The sequence below is a fragment of the Ascaphus truei genome, chromosome 1, assembly GCF_040206685.1.
Source record: "Ascaphus truei isolate aAscTru1 chromosome 1, aAscTru1.hap1, whole genome shotgun sequence".
Lineage (NCBI taxonomy): Eukaryota > Metazoa > Chordata > Amphibia > Anura > Ascaphidae > Ascaphus > Ascaphus truei.
In genome coordinates this window covers 354025581-354045063 of record NC_134483.1, presented here as the reverse complement: position 1 = coordinate 354045063, position 19483 = coordinate 354025581, and the positions used below count along the sequence as shown (strand labels likewise).

At 46.1% G+C, this 19483-nt stretch overlaps 1 protein-coding gene across 1 annotated transcript in view; it reads left to right on the top strand.

Moving 5' to 3' along the window:
- METAP1 (methionyl aminopeptidase 1) overlaps nucleotides 1–19483 on the top strand; it is a 46276-nt gene that overhangs the window by 6178 nt on the left and 20615 nt on the right. The window contains exons 2-6 of the mRNA XM_075609568.1: nucleotides 7532–7583; nucleotides 9530–9559; nucleotides 11083–11195; nucleotides 11684–11744; nucleotides 11996–12087. Of these exons, the coding sequence (XP_075465683.1) occupies nucleotides 7532–7583; nucleotides 9530–9559; nucleotides 11083–11195; nucleotides 11684–11744; nucleotides 11996–12087 (348 nt within the window). The remainder of the gene's footprint in view (nucleotides 1–7531; nucleotides 7584–9529; nucleotides 9560–11082; nucleotides 11196–11683; nucleotides 11745–11995; nucleotides 12088–19483) is intronic.

Sequence of the window (19483 nt, the reverse complement as noted above, 5' to 3'; positions counted from 1 at the left end):
TGGGAGATTTCCTTTTTGCCTTTATATTTCCCTTTAGTGCAGCAATCTGTAGGTTGAGCAGGTATCCCTCTCCCTGGGTGTTGAGCTTGCTATGATTGTGTATGTCTAATTCTATATTGGATCTAAAACACCTTTTTGTTTGTCCAATTAGATTATATATTGTGCCCTCTCTCATGGTTATTAAAACAATGGTGACTGTGAAGCATAGAAACAAAGAATTTGACAGCATATAGGACCCCTTGGCCCCCTACTCTGCTTATTTTCCTATTGGCTGTAAAATCGCAGACCCTATTTGTGCCATGGCTTTCTTCTGGGTTTAAGGTTGTCAATCCCCAAGCATATTTTACATCCCTTGCTGTATTGCCAACACAATGCGTTTCACGCTGGTAAGGATGCCTGTGAGGGCACATAATTTTAAGTGCATTTTTTAAAATACAGTATGTATTACAAATCCAAGATTTTTCTCCCGGTGTCTATATAAAAGAATCAGCTGATCTTCTATATTTCAGAATGTTTGTGTGTCTTAAGACAGCGTTGCGCAAAGTGGGGGGCGCAGGATTTTTTTTGGGGGGGGCGCGGGCGTTTGCAGAGGCCCCGCACTCTTCCTTGAGGCATTTAAATGAAATGCCGTGGGATCGCGTGAGGCCTCTGCAACTCACTTACTGGGATTCAGACGAGTTGTCGTGACGCGTCGCCATGACAACGCAGCATCAAATGACGCCGCCAAATCGGGTAAGGGGTGCGCGAAAGCGAGGGGGAGCAGGCAGGGGGGCGTAGCTCAAAGTTTGCGCTCCCCTGTCTTAAGATATCATAACCAAGTTTTGTATGCTTGTTGCTGAGATCAAGGAGCAGGTTTTTGTCTGTTTTGGATACATTCTATTTTTAATTCTGAGTTATTACAGTACTTGGAGATTGTAAGCCAGCCACTGGGTGTTTGTATCTGGCGCGTGACATCATACTGGTAACATAATAAGTCGGAATGCTGGAGAAGGAGAGAGGGGGAAAGAATTGGTGACATCATAAAATATTAAAGGATGGTGATGGGAAGGAGAGAAATGAAGAGGGAGGGGATATGAGGTTTGTTTCTTAGAAGTCCCTCGAGCAATGCCGGGTACTTTCAGTAAAAAAATTTAAATTAATGTTTCCGTCTTGTATTGGTTTTAATAAACCGTTTCTTTTATGTATATTATCTTTGTAATCGGCCCATATTATTTCCCTATTCAAGGATTATATAGTAAAATAGTAAAAATAGAATATATCCAAACAGGCAAAACCCTGCTCCTTGATATCAGGAACCATCTTAAGACACACAAGCCTATTATTTTACCTTCTATATTTCAGAAGGCTTATCATAGACACAGGTTACAATGTCTTAAGGTGTCCAAAAGCTTAGCGAACAGACCAACCGCTTTACAAAAAAAGTATTAGATGTGGTCCCACATGGAACCTAACGTTCCTAGCAGCACCAACTTTGGAGTGTTCGAGAAGATCCAAACCATGATAGTTTGCCTTATTTTGATACATAAAGTAATCCTTCCTGGTTAAGTTGTTCTAGGTCTTATAGTTTGGGCGTGCATAATGAGACACACAAACATTCTGTCTGTCTGTTCTTCAGTATTTAGATGATAACTTTTTTTTTATTTGGACTAACAATTTATGTAATAGGACAAGCTTTCGAGAGTTCTATCTTCCTCAGGTTGGCAATACTGATTAACAAAGGAATCTATGGCTAAAACAGTGTTTAGGAGAGCAGGGGGAAAAATGTACTGTAGGGGGATGTACTGTAGATCGGGTAGGGTGAGAAAGTGTTTTGAAGACCATGGAAGGGTGTTTTAAGAGAGGCAGGCAGGATGATTACAAACAATTGTGATTATGCGGTTTCTCACACACCAAGTCCTTATGTTTTGTTGTCAGTCTTATCATTCTGTGTTCAAATGTTTTCCGTTCTTGGGTGCGTTTAAACATTCCATTGAAAGGTTCTGGCGTCTCCCCATCAAACGTGCAATAGCTCTTTTTTAAAGCAGCAGTCCAAGCTGCGTTTTAACTGTTCCCTTTAATATGTGCATCAATACAATGATAAAATAATTAGCTAGGTTGCTGATCGATCAGCGAAGATTCGGCTTGGGGTTCATTAAATGGCTGTCAGTGCAGCCGAAGAGGCCCCAAAGGGCAAAGTTCTGTGGGGAAGATCATGGGACCAGGCAGTCACTAGATACAGTTGGTGCACTGCTAGAGAGGGGACAGGGCTCAAAAAGGGGTGTGTCAGAGCCTGTTTCAGAAAAAGGGGATGTGACTTTGTAAATGGTTGCTATAGAAACAAAAAATGCTTTTTACATTATAATACTTTAAAAATGTCATTCAGAGTTGTAGCATTTAAAAAATAAATAAATAAACTCTTAGTACAGAATGGATTTATTAAACACCGATATAGGAAATTGCTTGGTCTGCAGCTTTAAAGACTTCCTCCTGTATTTCTCTTCAGAGAGAGGATTTGTTCAGGTGGAGATAAGTCTTTCAAAATAAACCTTGTTTGTGTATATGTATATGTGTATGTGTATACGTATATTAAATATGTTTTACCCTGGAGCAATCTATAGCTCTTATCTTCAGTTCTTGTTGATCCACTGCTGGATGAAGGCCTCCCCAATGATCTTCCAAGTACTGGAGTTACTAGACGCTGATGCATGTTGCTTCAGCAAATCTTCTTATTTCATCCTCCCATCTTACTTTTGGTCGTCACTTGGTCTTTCAATTTCTCTTGCAATCCAGTTGAGTACTAATCTTTGTCCAACGATTGTCGTTTCTTTTTCTGAGATGTCCGGCTCACTGGAATTTTTTTTTGTCAAACTTGTTTTGGTTTCAAAATTATTATTTTTCCTGTCTCTTTGGGTAATACACAGCCTACATCTCTCCATACCAATTTGAGTTGTCTGAAGCTTCTGCATTCTTTGTGTTTTAAAGTCCAACATACATAAGTGAGCACGGGCACAAAACACTGGTCACAGTGGAAGGTTCTTTTGAATGATTCTTGCTTCTTCCAAATGTGCTCCATGCCATCTCCATTCAAAAGGTTCCCAGCCATTGAAACTTGCCGGCCAAGGTAGACATAGGGGTCTATTCTGTAAGCAATGTTGGTGCTGAACCTATGCGATCTGCGATTCAAGTCAATGGGGCTTTCTGTGCAGATCGCATGGTTCAGCGCTAACGGAAGTTACAGTATAAGCCCCATAGTCTTTGACCTTCTAGTTTTATCCCCCACCTCTCTTTTTTTATTTTTTTTTATATTAGATCTAGACCCTCGCCAAATGTACTCGCCTGGGGCGAGTACATTTTAGCCGCAGTCGACCCATCACTCACCTGTATTCTCCTTACGCTATCTGTGTAGCGTAGGAAGAATAGAGCATAGAACAGGGTAAGGGGAGCGTTGTGTGGCTGAGGTATCATCCAAGCAGAAGCCATTAGGGGAGTGTTGCGGGGGGTGTTGCTGCGCACTTTGGCGGCGGGTGACAGAAGGAGCGCTGATGGCATTGCGGAACTGGCGGAGGCAGCGACCTGGAGCACGTTGGTATGCAGGCTTATGACGCTTCGGCCAAAGGGTTTAACTAAATAACCAAGAGAATTTTATTATTGAAGTATTTGTACTTTATACTTATTACCATATATGTTTTGTCAATTGGATGTAGCATTGGGCACCCCTGTCTTGTTATATAAAGATTACAACTAGTCAGACAAAGGGACAGTGTCATATTGTCTGGAACAAGTGTTTGAACTTCCCTATGCTAAACACATAAATTAGCATCTTCTGTTTACTCACAGAATATTCAATTACACTCCCATTGGCAGATTTAGCATTGGCATCTTAAGAGTGCTGCATCTTAAAGTGATTATATCTATATCTCTATCTCTCGCATCACTCTCGCACCGGGACCATTTAGCACCTCAAGTCATTGCATACTGCACAGGGGGGAGGGATAGGTTTCCGTCACAGATAACATTCCAAGATGCACTGTTTGTAAGTTAAACCTTTCTTGCTTTATCGATTGTAACAACACCGGAAGAAGAGATCAGTGTATCTCGAAAGCTCGCACAAATAAAAGCATTTTGTTGCCTCAGAATGGTATTCTCTATTCATTTTTGATTATTAAGCTCAGCTAACACGGTACAGATCTATCTCTGATTTACTAACATACGCACGTGGCAATACAGTACAATATCCCCCAACACCCACACAATATTCACTACCCCGGTGGAGTTTCCCCAAAGTACTGAGGGCACCTAAACACCCGGTGTCCATAAGGCCATCGCACCCAAAGTGTATGTGGAGCAGTGCTAGCCCTGTGTGAAGTCGTTGCTGCACTTGATACCTCTCCTGGTCTCAGGCTAGACCAGGATATACTGGATCAGCAGGACCGCAACGTGATCCCACGACGCGGTGTCTGTTCAATCCTTTCTCTCCTAACGATTATGTCTTTGTCTTGTGGGAGCTCCAGCAGGCGTTTCTCCCTTAATGTCTCTAAGTAGCCTGTGGTCTGGTCCCAGACCGCAGATCACCACGTGGTGTCCTGTCACCGGTGCACTAATGCTATCTGTGGTGAGCTAAGGGGAAGCGTCCCTATCTGGGTCATTCCCTGCAGCAACACAAGCTGGAAGGGGCTCAGGGGCCTAGCTGAGGCTCAGGGGGAGATCTGGCCTAGTTCGGGAGCCACTGGCACCCGGACACTGCCTACTCCCTAAGCTGCCTCCGTCGGGCCGAGAGCACGTGCTACTTTCGCGCCAAATACTCTCTCCTACTCCCTGGATGTGCCCCTAAGGCTGCTGGGACATGTAGTCCCTTACGGAGCGGTCTCCTAAGATGACCGCCACAACAACTAACTGCGCATGGCTTCCTACTGCGCATGCGGGAACCTCCAAGATGGCCGCCGCCTGCACCAGAGCGCTCCCCGATCGCGCGGAGCTCCGGCAGCTCAGAACCACCATGCAGCCACCCCCCTCCCCGCACGGGGTAAGAGGGGATCCGGGTATGTATGTATGTATGTATGTATTCTGATCGAGTAAGTTCTCTGATTTTGATGCTCGAGGTCTTCTGGACTTGTGGCAAAAATGTGATCTGCAAATCGTAGGTGACTCCAGTAGTTACCGTTGATTATTATTATTTTTTTTTTTTTCCCAGTCCAATGTCATGAAAATTTTGTCAAGAGTTGCTGTGATGTGCTTTGATGTGGTTTGATGCCATGGTGTCTCCCTGGCAGCATGTAGAAAGTTTTGCAAGGATTTTTTTCTACTTCCACAGCTTCTCTCAATAAGAAACATTTTTTTTTTTTTGTATGTATTATTAATGTGTATTCATTCATCTCTTTATACATGTTTGTTCAAATGTTTTGTATCGTGCCAGGGAACTCATACCTCACAGCTTTTCTGCATACTGTTTTTTTTTAAAGATAATGCCTCCTTTTTTAAGATGTAGCTCAACATGTTCGACAATTTTAAGTTTGATCTAAAATAGGAGCATTACAAAGGCCTATCTGTTATCCCACTTGTTGCAGATGACGCCCACTAGCCCTTTCCCAAGTTAAGTGGGGTGCAGTTGAAAGACTTTTTGAAAGTGTGCTACATGTAGCCGAAAGCCTCAGGCTACGCTTATAGTGACGGCAACGTTCGGCTGCGGTCGCTGGAAAAATACCCCCCCTCCACCCCCGGTCTTAAGGTGAATTTTTTTTCACCCCTCCCCCCCCTGCCGCGTCTCAACTCCTGCAGCTTGAGCAGAGATCGCTGGGCAGCAGGAGTGCGTGGCGGAGGCGTGCATGGAAGCGCATAGCCGTAGCAGGCAGTGTGAGCTCGGCCTTAGTGAGTTGCTATTGATCTATTCATTGGTAGTATTGCTTACTTGTTTAACGTATGTGGCACTTCTACGGAGTATGAAGATATTTCTGCATTCCTGCTTTCACTGATTTTGAAGTGATATGTGAATAAGTAGTGCACTTGATTTGACTTTCTGCCTCCATTTGCCTATTTTAACCAAGAGCTTTACCATGGGTTCTTTGAGCATTTGTTACAGTTACTATGAGATGACCTATACTAACATACTATTCCAGTACACCTGTTGGGATGACATTTGCAATAGTAGGTGAAACAGCTGTTTGTGTGGTGGTCTGCTCTTTCAGCAGCTGTCTGAACCCTGCTCATTTTCCCAACAGAAGAGATGAGGAGCCCCCATGTCTTGTACTGGAAAGATGTGTACTGTGTATGGTGCAGTGTTATATCTGGGGACCCCCCATATCTCAACCACGGGACTTGAAGCTTTAGGGAGAATCCTTGGGTCAATCTTGCTCCAGTGACCAAAAGGAAGATGTGACTTCATTGAGGCATTTCGTTATATTTACGAAAAATGCGTTGTATTTCTGCAGAATCAGGTGATCCTCTGGAGCTCAGATATTCGATGTTCAGTTCCAGATTGAAAGCCATAATGTTGTCCTCCAAAAGATGTTGCACCTTTTTCTATTCTGTTGCAGTGTGGCTGATTTCCCAGCCTTTAGGCTGCGGTCCCAGTGCGTTCTACGGTGTGCGCTGTACAAACAAGTACCGTCTCTCAATGGGGCTGGGCTCACTAGGTACCTTGGCGCGTATTTGGCAGCCGCACTCTGACAGGTTTTTCCAAATACAACAAAATTATATTTGCAACTTGCGACGGAGGTGTTGCCGCGCCCCCCCGGCGGTTCAACCAATGAGGGTGAACCAGCCGCGTAAGGTCATGGCCACGCCCCTCTCCGCAGATCGCGGTGAAGCGCTGTGCACGACGTGTCGCCACCCTGCTGAAGTGCAGACTGGGACCGCGGCCTTATTGTTTACCCTGGGCAGAAATAAAGTACAGGAAGGGAACCCCACATTACTTGGGAATAGAGGGTAACATAACATTAACAATAGTACTTCATGGCACCACCCCGTTCAGATGATTAAAAAATGTTTTTACATTCAGCTATGACTCCAATTACATGTGGCATATTTTCTAACGTCTGCCAGAACTGCAGGACTGAGGGCTATATTTTCCCGATTCTAGTAATATTAGCAGTTTAAACTTTTTTCAGTTTACAGTATTTTATTTTTAAAGAGTCTCTCAGGTGCCCTTTCGCAGTTTGCTTTATGTCCTACTCGGCAGAGCAGGGTTTATTAAAGCGCCAGTCCACACTGCCATTTTGTTGCATTAAATAAAAAAGAAAATCGAGCTCTTCTCTTACCTGTTTCCAGGGCTGTTTATTTGATTGCTAATCTGGTGCTCTGTTCAAGAGTTACAGATGTGTGAAATGGTAAGCGACTGGGAGGTTAACCTAGAGCGCTATGCAGGGCCCACCTCAGGAGCTAGATAGACACTGAGAAAATCATGATATTGAGCTACATTTTGCTATGGGGACAAGATGCTGTACTAACATTGTATCTATTAAACTCAACTAGACTTCTGCTGGGATTGCTGCTTTAAGGCTCCTGTCTTATAACCCACTTTTGATGAGATATTACAACTTTATTTTGTGATTTGCAGGAATGTTTCAAGGGAAGCTGGGCTACCCACAAGCTGCTTCACAAGAAAGCAAGTAAGTAATATGAACCCTTTAAAAAATAATATAATAATAAAACAAAAATTGTACATTGCTAGAGGAACTGTTGCTTTGCAATGCAGAGCTGGACCCTCTAGAAGTAAGAGAGCAACTGTAATAAGAGAAAATGGGAACATGAAGAAAATAAATAAATTATGTATGTATGTTTTGGTGCTTATCCCATAAAGCAATAACAGACCATACGATACCGGTTGCAACACGACATCAAGGGACAGCACACAGGTAAGTAAATCATACATTTTCTTTATTTGATGGACACAAAAACCGAAGTTTCGGTCCCCCAGTGGGACCTTTCTCAAGGTGCTGCACCACCTTGAGAAAGGTCCCATTGGGGGACCGAAAGGTCGTTTTTTGTGTCTTCTATCAAATATAGAAAATGTATGATTTACTTACCTGTGTGCTGTCCCTTGATGTCGTGTTGCAACCGGTATCGTATGGTGTGTGTGTGTGTGTGTGTGTGTGTGTGTGTGTGTGTGTGTGTGTGTGTATGTATATATATATGTATATGGATTTAACCCCCGGGCGAGTAAATATTGGCCCAAGCTATATATATATATATATATATATATATATATATATATATATATATATATATATATATATATATATATATATATATATATATATATATATATATATATATATATATATATATATATATATATATATATATATATATATATATATATATATATATATATATATATATATATATATATATATATATATATATATATATATATATATATATATATATATATATATATATAATATTGTGATGCCGTCACTGCCCTCTAAGGGTTAGAATGGGGCAGTTGTGGGACTTTACAGCTCTCATAGAGTTAATCATTCTGGAAAGGTCTGTTCAGCTGTGAGTTAATGAGCTAATTAGCCTAGCCTGTATAGTCAGGAAGTGATAGAGATTCTCCCCCCCCCCATGCTGCCAGACACGCACTGTTGAGAGTTATACAGAGAGGGTGAGAGACGCTGCTGCTATACTGATCTGAAGGCACACACAGACAGCCCTGTGAGAGACTGAAAGGAGACCTGCTGCAGGTACACTGGGTAAAGTGGGGAAAGAGTTTAGTTCTCCCACGATTAGTTAGGGACTAAGCAGTATTAGTACTCCTGGAAGGAGTTAGGTCTTTTGTTTCTGTTTTGTGTTATGAGTTAACCCTGTACCTGCTTGGTACCCTGTAAATAATCTGATGATCTGGACAAAAGATCCGACGCTGGGACTGAGACGTCACCATACATACATATACATACATACATACATACATACATACATACATACATACACACATACATACATACATACACACATACACACATACACACATACATACATACATACACACACACACATACACACACATACATACATGCATACATGCATACATACATACACATACATGCATATATACATATATTTTTCATGTTCCCATTTTCTTTTATTACAGTTACTCTCTTACTTCTAGAGGGTCCAGCTCTGCATTGCAAAGCAACAGTTCCTCTAGCAATGTACAGTAGTTCAATATTTTTTTTACATCCTCAGTACAGGCTTGTGCAGAAACTTGCTCTTCAGCTACTGGGTCACGCCCTCTGACTGCCAAAGCAAAGTGAAAAGGGGGAATGTGTGTGTGTGTGTGTGTGTGTGTGTGAAGGGCAGTCTACTGTAAGTAAGGGTCTCCTGTGACATGGAATGTCTGCTGTGTCAGCTGTAATAAGATGTGTGGTGAGGGGAGGTCCGGAAGGATTTTACATGTGCAGCAGATAATACCCAGCACATGAGACCTTGGCTAACTGTGGGACTTTGTGCCACACTAAGAGCAAAGGAATGTCTTGCCTCACTGTAAAATTGAACTTGCAATGACACACTGTACGAATATTTAATATATATATTTTTCTCTTTGGCACAGAAATATTGGGGAACGCATTTGAAAAAAAAGGTCAGGTTCTGTTTTGTTGTACTAATTGTTTTATTGATGACAATTGCACTGCAAGGCTTCAAGTTGGTATCACCAATACCCTAATACTGGTTGTTTTATTGAGCTATCAAAACAAACACTACATTGGGAAGTTCCCCTGCCTGGAACACAGCTCCTGTGTGATGTCACGGATCGTGAAGGGTTTTGTGAGCAAATAGTACTAAAATGCCTTTTGTATTGCTTGCCCTGATAGAGATGGGGTAAACCCACATGCATCAGATGTCTAAACATAGTTATCAAACGGCCTCAATGTTTCCCAAGTTGGAAATATCTAAAGAGGTCACTGCTTGGTATTGGCTGGGCTAGGGGTTTAGATCTGCTTTTGTTGAGCTGGCTTCCTTGCTGCTGGAGCATCCTGCACCATGATGCTCTCTCCAGCGCGTTGCCAGACTTTTCAGCCTAATAATTCTCACAACTGTTGCAGCATTTGAGAATTGTATATGTGGTGCGTCACGTAGATGCAGCTTACTCCGCATGTGACAAACCTTGCTAGTAGCAGACAACAGTTCCCTAAATAGGAAAAATTTATTTCACAAATCATTTTGGAAAACCAAGTTCACCACTTTCGTAAAACTTATGTGCCATAACATGAACGTGAACATAACCTGAACTTCTATTACATTTTTGTGTTTACAAAATCGGAACCACGAGATCCCAGACGCTGAACTGTGCTCTTTACCTTTTTTCTTTAATAAAATATATCTACCTATCTCAGTCTCTGATTCCTTTTGGGAAATTCATATGGCTGCCATCAAAGCCTTAATCCCACGGGTCGATAGAAAGCTGCAATGCCATCAGAGCATGACTTTGTGGTTTCCTATTGGACAACCCAGGCAGATATCATTTGAATTTTACTTTCATTTTAACGGCACATTGAAATATCTCTGGAAACGCAGGATCCCCGCAGCTTAGAGTTGTGTGTTTCAGCTCAGAGTTGACCTCTGGGTCTCATTTGGCAAAAAGTGGGGGGTTTTAATTGTAATATTTTTGTTAGTATTTGGTTAGATATGAGTCTTTGATCATGACAAAACAAAGGGTTGAATTCCGATGACAACTTTAGGCCTTGTGACTGCATAGATGTCTGCAGTTTAGGCTGCGCTTATAGTGGCGGCGATGCGACGTCGCGTCAAAACAAATGCATTGTCGCCGTCGGCGATTATAGTGCACGCGATTTCGCGACCAAGCGACAGCGCTACCAAAAAATCTGGTAGTCGTAATTTGATTTTTTTTCCCCCGCCGATGGTCTCTCCTTGTGGCCGATCAGAGAGCTTCTCCATCCGTCTGCCTTCCCCTTTTATGATGTCACTGGCCTTGCAGCCAGCGACGTCGCCTAAACTTGAATTACAACTATCGCGACGGGTGACGTCATCGGTCGCCGGCACTATAAGCGCAGCCTTAGCCCACATGGAATATTGTGTGCACTCTTGCAGGATACAGTAAATGTCTTGTAACTTTTTTTTATTTTTTAACTCCTCTCAATACAGAAGAGGACAAAGTCAAACGTACAGTTTCACCATGGACACTGGAGGGTGATATTAACACAGATCCCTGGTCAGGTTATCGATATACTGGCAAGTTAAGGCCACATTATCCATTGGTAGGTACTTTTGCATGTAGTGACTGTGTTTTAAATGAGTACACAAACATAATTGCACATTGATGGGGATATGGTGGTACTGATTCGGCTTGAGTTGCATTGGTGGTGAAATCTTCACATGGAAATCCAAGGGACTCTTGAAGAAAACTATTGCATATGTCCACATTTTTATTTCTCATCAATTATTTTTAAAACTATTATACTCAACACAATTCTTACCAATTTGAGAAAAAGTAATTCTTTTGTGTAGAGAACATAAACTTGTAATTTTGGTTCAACTTCTGGTCGTTTCCCTCAACAACTGCACAATTCATTTCTTCCAAATGGAGAAAAGCTGAAATCAAGCCCTGACTTTGATCAAAACGACAACATTTTAGCTTGATCTGAGTCTTGAGTTTAACATTTGGAAGCATCTGAAATTGGGATTTTTATAATAAACTACTCAAACATGAGTATGTGTTACAGTGTCTTCCCTTTCTTCCATACAGATGCCATTGAGACCGGTACCAAGCTACGTTCAGAGGCCAGATTATGCAGATCACCCACTAGGTAATTTAACAATTCTGGTAAATAATTTTGCCGGGTACAAATAAAATATTTTTGAAACATCTAAAAGGGTTGGGACTTGATGAAACGTCTTTAGAACATTACATTCTAAGACTGGCTGTCTGTTTCATGATGGTTGCTAATTTGTAATTTGCTTTGAGTAATGGCTTCTTTATTTTTCATTTTTTATTTCTTTAAATCCCATTTTCCATCATATATTAAGATGTTTTTTTTTTGTTTCTCTCCCCCCACAGGGATGTCGGAGTCTGAACAGTCCCTGAAAGGCACCTCCCAAATAAAAATCCTTTCTCCGGAGGACATAGAAGGCATGCGGCTTGTGTGTAAAGTGAGTGTTGTGGGCATTAATTGTTAACTTTTCAGATGGGTTAGTTATTTGCGTATTGCTCATTACATCATGGCTTGTCCAGTGCATTTCAGAGTCCCAAGTCAACAGGCCCTCATGTACTTTACTGCTGCTTTTGATTAGCAACAGTAGTTGGCACTGATAAATGGGTGGCCCTGCAAAGCAAAATGGCTGTATTAGTTCGGGGATACTGTGAGCAACGGATTTGCTGATGCACACAACAAGTAACACAGATGAGGAGTGCCGGAACATCAATGCATAGTGATCCTCAAATGTCCCTTTTTGATGACACTGTTCTATGCATTATACCAGAGCACCGTAAACAGAACAATCTGTGCCTTGTACAAAATGGCTACTGAAAAAGGCTTCTAAAACGTAATCTTCCACGCACAGTGCCTTGGACACTTGACAGCCCAGATGCGAGTATGCATTCAGCCCAATGTTTTGATGAACTTTGAACGAGAAATAATCATGTTGCGTGATTTCGTATGGGTAGCTCCGTCCATCAGCAGGACAGAAAAAAAAAACTTCTACAGGTGTGCTAGAAAACGCTTCTCTGCTCTTCTGCGGTCAGTCTTTTTCTGTCCTCAGTGTAGAGTAGGTTGTTTTTTGGGTTACTTACCCCAGGACTGCCAGTGTTGTTCAGCCTGGGGAGGAGTTTTCTCTGCTGTTCTCTCCCGCTAACGCTCCGGGGTTGCATCATGAGACTATCTGGAGGCCCAGAGTGACCAAGATATACCGCAGAGGTGTTCAGAGCGCAGCAGGAGATGGATCCCATGAGAGAACACATGCCGTCACACCAATAATGTAAGTGCGCTGAACCAGAAGAAACAGCTAAAAGTTTAATGGAGGCTTGTGGGGACTATAAAGCACCAAGCTAAAGCAGTTGAGTGCTGTTGCAGAGCTCTGACGGCAATACAGCCATGGGGTCGCAGAAAAACGTTCTGGGTGAGGAGTAGCTCGAAACACATTCAAAGAGCAGAAGATTCATAGAAGTTACCAATATGTGTGTGGTTTTTGTTTTTGTTTAGTTTTTTTGTTATGCCGTGTCTGTAGGACTTCCCGAAGAGGGACCATCAAACTTAACAGTGGAAGTATTGCAACACAAGAAGAGAAATATCTAGAAGCAAAAGATCGGTGCAGCATGTGATAAGCCAGCATTAGATGGGAAGAAATTGTGTGAGGACTGCTTAAAAGCTGCTGCAGTTCAGGTTGCGGATCAAATTAATACTTTTTCTTAAGTGGTTGAAGGACACAGTGGCGCAGACAATGGAGGCGGTATCACCACAGGCAAATAAGGAACCTTTAATGAGGTCACAGACCAGTCTGGACAGAAGAGGTTCCTCATCAGAGGAATCAGAGGTTCATAAATTGATCAGGAGGAAATTGCACTGTTTGATACGGATTTGGTAGCACCATTAACTAAGGCAGCACTAGAGATTTGAAGATCTGGAAGAAGATTCCCCAAAGGGATAGATTCTTTAGAGAGATGCAGAAGAAAAATAGAAGTGTTTCTTCTCCTAAAGTACCCAAGGACATGATCGAATCAGAATGGATCCAGCCAGACAAATGTTTTTTTGTTTTTTAAAATGTATTTATTCAGGAAATTTTATAAGCTCTACCTCCTTTTCAGATGAAGATGCAAAGACTTGAGACACCACCAAAGGTTGATGCAGCGATTTACGAGAATAGCGAGGAGAGTCATATTCCTGGTAGATTACACACCATCTCGTTCAAAGATGTAGTGGATGGAGTACTAGAAAACATCCTGAGGAAGGCATTCGTAACCACGGCGGCAGCATGTAAGCCTGCAGTTGTCATGGACTCCGTATCTAGAGTTATGCGAGTCTGGGTCACAAATATTGAGGACGTGCTCGAGAAATAGAGTTCTCTGGCATTGGCTGAGATAAAATTATACATAGATTATATAACAGAAGCATCTTTCAACACAGTTCAACTAACCTCAAGATCCATGGCTTTATCAGTAGACGCTAGGAGTGCCCTATGGCTGAGGTTATAGATGGTAGACGTAGCCTCTAAGAATAACGTCTGTATGTCACCTTTTGAACAGGAATTCCTTTTTGGTAAGGAATTGGACAATATAATCTCAAGTGCGTCAGAAGGAAAAAGTTATTTCCTTCCACAGAAGAGATTAAGACACCCCTATTATTCAGGATATACCTGACCGGATGAATTATGGATGGTGCAGATCTTATCCGTTGGGAAATTCTTTTTAAAAGACAGACTAGTTGAAGACTGGGTCAGAATAGCTCTTTTTTGGGGCTCCAAGCGGTAGTGTCATTTAGAGGAAGACCCTTCTGAAATGACTGGTTAGCTTTCAAAGATCTCAAAGATGCATATCTACATATCCCTGTGGCAAGACTGCATCAAAGATTTTTTAGACTCCCTGTAGAAAACTATAATTTCCAGTACACGCCCTATCATGAACATGACCGCCAATTTTGGAGCCAACAATTGCATCCAGAAGAGTGGGCTTTGAAAGGACTGTGTTTCAGCTGATACAGGAGTGTTGCTATCAGCCACAAGTAGATCTAATGGCCTCCATCTCCAACAGGAAAGTACTGCTGTTCTCCAGGATAGCCAAGCATCGAGCTTTCCAAACGGCTACCCTGAGTTTTTCCTGTTGACTGTGGAACTTCCGCTTGGCATATGTCTTCCCACCCTTTCTCCTTTTTTTTTTTTTGCACCAGAAAGTGGTAGGCAGCATCAAAGGCTGCTATTGCTCATTGGATCACCACCTGTATCTGGGACGCATAAGGGAGATAAGATCCTGAGGGTTGAGAGCTCGATCAATGGTTATGTCGTGAGCTCTCGGAGCACAAGCATCTCCCTCGGAGTTGTGTAAAGCAGCAGTGTGCTCATGTCTCCACACATTCATAAAGCTTTATAGACTTGACATCCAGTCCTCAGCTGACGCAAGCTTTGGACAGAGGGTGTTGTAAGCTGTGATATATAATAAAATTGACGCAACATGATTTATGGCAGTTGTGTTTTTCCTTGTCTCTCGAGCATACCATTATTTTTTTCAAGCTGTCATGACTGCTTTGGCATGTCTTATACGCCGTGAATGGGAAAAGAGAAAATGTATTCTTTACCGTAATTTTCTTTTTCTGGAATCGGTTCATGACGGTGAGTATTTTTCCCTTCCCTTTTAAGAGAATAAGCAAGAAGTTTTTTTTTTTTAAATTTCTTGTGGAAATCCTAAAGCTGCGCTGATGGCCACGGCGACGTCGTGTCAAAACAAATGCATTGCCGCCGTCGCATGCGCTTATAGTAAGTGGAACGGCTTGGTCCCGATCGCTTGAAGTCATCTCCATTTGATTTTTTCCTGCGACCGTAGCCCGACGTCGCCTTCGCTGGCACTATAAGCGTAGCCTTAGGGCTCGAGGACACATGGGGCTTCGCGACCCTGCATGTGCGCGTCCACGCCTCTGTCTGCTGGGTGATGTGTGATCATCCCCAGCAGACGGAATTATCCTCGTTGGGAGCGGGGGAGTGGGCTCCCCCCCACTCCCCTTTTTCCCCCCCCACTCCCCTTTTCCCCCCCCCACTCCCCTTTTTCCCCCCCCACTCCCCTTTCCCCCCCCCACTCCCCTTTCCCCCCCACTCCCCTTTCCCCCCCACTCCCCTTTCCCCCCCACTCCCCTTTCCCCCCCACTCCCCTTTCCCCCCCCCGCTCCCCTTTCCCCCCCCCGCTCCCCTTTCCCCCCCCCGCTCCCCTTTCCCCCCCCGCTCCCCTTTCCCCCCCGCTCCCCTTTCCCCCCCGCTTCCCTTTCCCCCCCGCTTCCCTTTCCCCCCCGCTCCCCTTTCCCCCCCGCTCCCCCTTCCCCCCCTCCGCTCCCCCTTCCCCCCCCCCGCTCCCCCTTCCCCCCCACTCCCCCTTCCCCCCACTCCCCTTTTTCCCCCCCCACTCCCCTTTTTCCCCCCCCACTCCCCTTTTCCCCCCACTCCCCTTTTTCCCCCCCCACTCCCCTTTTTCCCCCCACTCCCCTTTTTCCCCCCCACTCCCCTTTCCCCCCCACTCCCCTTTCCCCCCCCGCTCCCCTTTCCCCCCCCGCTCCCCTTTCCCCCCCCCGCTCCCCTTTCCCCCCCCCGCTCCCCTTTCCCCCCCCGCTCCCCTTTCCCCCCCCGCTCCCCTTTCCCCCCCCCGCTCCCCTTTCCCCCCCCCCGCTCCCCTTTTCCCCCCCCCGCTCCCCTTTTCCCCCCCCCGCTCCCCTTTTCCCCCCCCCGCTCCCCTTTTCCCCCCCCGCTCCCCTTTCCCCCCCCGCTCCCCTTTCTCCCCCCCGCTCCCCTTTCTCCCCCCCGCTCCCCTTTCTCCCCCCCGCTCCCCTTTCTCCCCCCCGCTCCCCTTTCTCCCCCCCGCTCCCCTTTCTCCCCCCCGCTCCCCTTTCTCCCCCCCGCTCCCCTTTCTCCCCCCCGCTCCCCTTTCTCCCCCCCGCTCCCCTTTCTCCCCCCCGCTCCCCTTTCTCCCCCCCGCTCCCCTTTCTCCCCCCCGCTCCCCTTTCTCCCCCCCGCTCCCCTTTCTCCCCCCCGCTCCCCTTTCTCCCCCCCGCTCCCCTTTCTCCCCCCCGCTCCCCTTTCTCCCCCCCCGCTCCCCTTCTCCCCCCCGCTCCCCTTTCTCCCCCCCGCTCCCCTTTTCCCCCCCCCGCTCCCCTTTTCCCCCCCCGCTCCCCTTTTCCCCCCCCGCTCCCCTTTCTCCCCCCCCGCTCCCCTTTCTCCCCCCCGCTCCCCTTTCTCCCCCCCGCTCCCCTTTCTCCCCCCCGCTCCCCTTTCTCCCCCCCGCTCCCCTTTCTCCCCCCCGCTCCCCTTTCTCCCCCCCGCTCCCCTTTCTCCCCCCCGCTCCCCTTTCTCCCCCCCGCTCCCCTTTCTCCCCCCCGCTCCCCTTTCTCCCCCCCGCTCCCCTTTCTCCCCCCCGCTCCCCTTTCTCCCCCCCGCTCCCCCCCGCTCCCCCGCTCCCCCCCCGCTCCCCTTTCTCCCCCCCGCTCCCCCCCGCTCCCCTTTCTCCCCCCCGCTCCCCTTTCTCCCCCCCGCTCCCCCCCGCTCCCCTTTCTCCCCCCCGCTCCCCTTTCCCCCCCGCTCCCCCTTCCCCCCCTCCGCTCCCCCTTCCCCCCCTCCGCTCCCCCTTCCCCCCCCCCCGCTCCCCCTTCCCCCCCACTCCCCCTTCCCCCCCACTCCCCCTTCCCCCCCCACTCCCCCTTCCCCCCCCTCCGCTCCCCCTTCCCCCCCACTCCCCCTTCCCCCCCACTCCCCCTTCCCCCCCCACTCCCCCTTCCCCCCCCTCTGCTCCCCCTTCCCCCCGCTCCCCCCTCCGCTCCCCCTTCCCCCGCTCCCCCTTCCCCCCGCTCCCCCTTCCCCCCGCTCCCCCTTCCCCTTCCCCCCGCTCCCCCCTCCGCTCCCCCTTCCCCCCCCCCTCTGCTCCCCCTTCCCCCCCCCTCCGCTCCCCCTTCCCCCCCCTCCGCTCCCCCTTCCCCCCCCTCCGCTCCCCCTTCCCCCCCCTCCGCTCCCCCTTCCCCCCCCTCCGCTCCCCCTTCCCCCCCCTCCGCTCCCCCTTCCCCCCCTCCGCTCCCCCTTCCCCCCCTCCGCTCCCCCTTCCCCCCCCTCCGCTCCCCCTTCCCCCCCCTCCGCTCCCCCTTCCCCCCCTCTGCTCCCCCTTCCCCCCCCCTCCGCTCCCCCTTCCCCCCCCCCCTCCGCTCCCCCCTCCCCCCCCTCCGCTCCCCCTTCCCCCCCTCCGCTCCCCCTTCCCCCCCGTCCCCCCCCCTCCGCTCCCCCTTCCCTCCCCCCTCTGCTGCCCTTTCCCCCCCGTCCCCCCCCTCCGCTTCCCTCCCCTTCCCCCCCCCCCCTCCGCTATTACGCATTTACATCCCGGGCAACGCCGGGTCTCTCAGCTAGTAAATTAATATAAATAAGATGTAGCAAGGATAGTATATGTATATGTACATATACACACACACTTACATTACGTTATGGTGGGTAAAAAAAGTGACAAAAACCCTCCACAGTAAAGCATATAGCAAATGGAAATATTACTGTATGCTCATTTGCATGTCTTAGACAGGTCTGCAACCCCGCCTTTCACCATTATCACCCAGCATACAGTGCTTCCACTGCAGCAAGGGATTCTGGGAAGTGACATGCAAATGAGCACACAGTGCCACCGTTTGCTTCAAAAACCATATAACAAAGCCAGTATAAACAACCTCACACTGAGACCCATTAAGGTTGAAAGAGCTGTCTGTGGGTGGGTTTACTGGCTATGCACCTGGCTGTGCTCAAAAGCTGTGAAATGCAGGAAACCTGATCTTTAGGAGACCATGTTATATGGTTTTTTAAGCAAAAGGTGGCACTGTGTGCTCATTTGCATGTCACTTCCCAGAATCCATTGCTGCAGTGGAAGCACTGTATGCTGGGTGATAATGGTGAAAGGTGGGGTTGCAAACCTGTCTAAGACATGCAAATGAGCACACAGTAATATTTTGTGTGTAAATTATATATATTTTTACATCCTTGCTATATCTTACATTTATTTTAAACAGGTAGTCCCACATAGCTGACATATTTGTATCTTATAGTTTGGGTTATCTTGAACATTAGCACTATAGATGCTTAAAGAAGCAATCCATGCAATCTCCTACATGGGGTTTTGTTTTATTTTTTTAGTCCGTTCTCTAGTATTGGATAATACTACTTTTTTTTTTTTTTTTTAACTCTTAATGCCATTTTTAATGCGTTTTTTATATGAGCTTTCTTTGATTTTCTATAGCGGGTTTTTTAGCACACTTCCCCAGCAGTGCAAGATCTTTGCAACATATTCCTGTTTTGATCCTTTGTTGCCAATATTCCCAGCTATTTGAGCTGCAAACTATAACAATAGATCATGTTTTCTTGGTAATCTAAGAATACATTGTAGCTGCTGTGGTACACAGACTAAAAGATTGGTTGAAACGGAAAGGCAGCTAGTTAGTGAACCCTAGGAATCAGGATCCTTGCTGACCGATCATGGAAAACGAATCATAAGCAACTTAGGTAATTAGTTTGCCTTTATTGCAATCAAAAGCTGCATATATTAAAACATATATTATAAATTGCTGCATGGATTGTCTCTAAAATGTGACAGAGCAATGAATGTTTTATTTTTACATCAATGCGACACTCTTTAAACACGTCCAAAACAGTGGCTTAAAACTTCTGAAAGTCTACATTTTGGAAGATAAAAAAAAAAAATTGAGCACCAGCTGCTCAGTTTGACTCTAAGGGGCCTATGCAGAGAGCAGCGGTGGAATTAATTGGAGATGTTAATAAATAGTACCTTTTTTGGCGTGATTTTATCTCCATATGCAGAAAGGTCCTAAAACTGCAT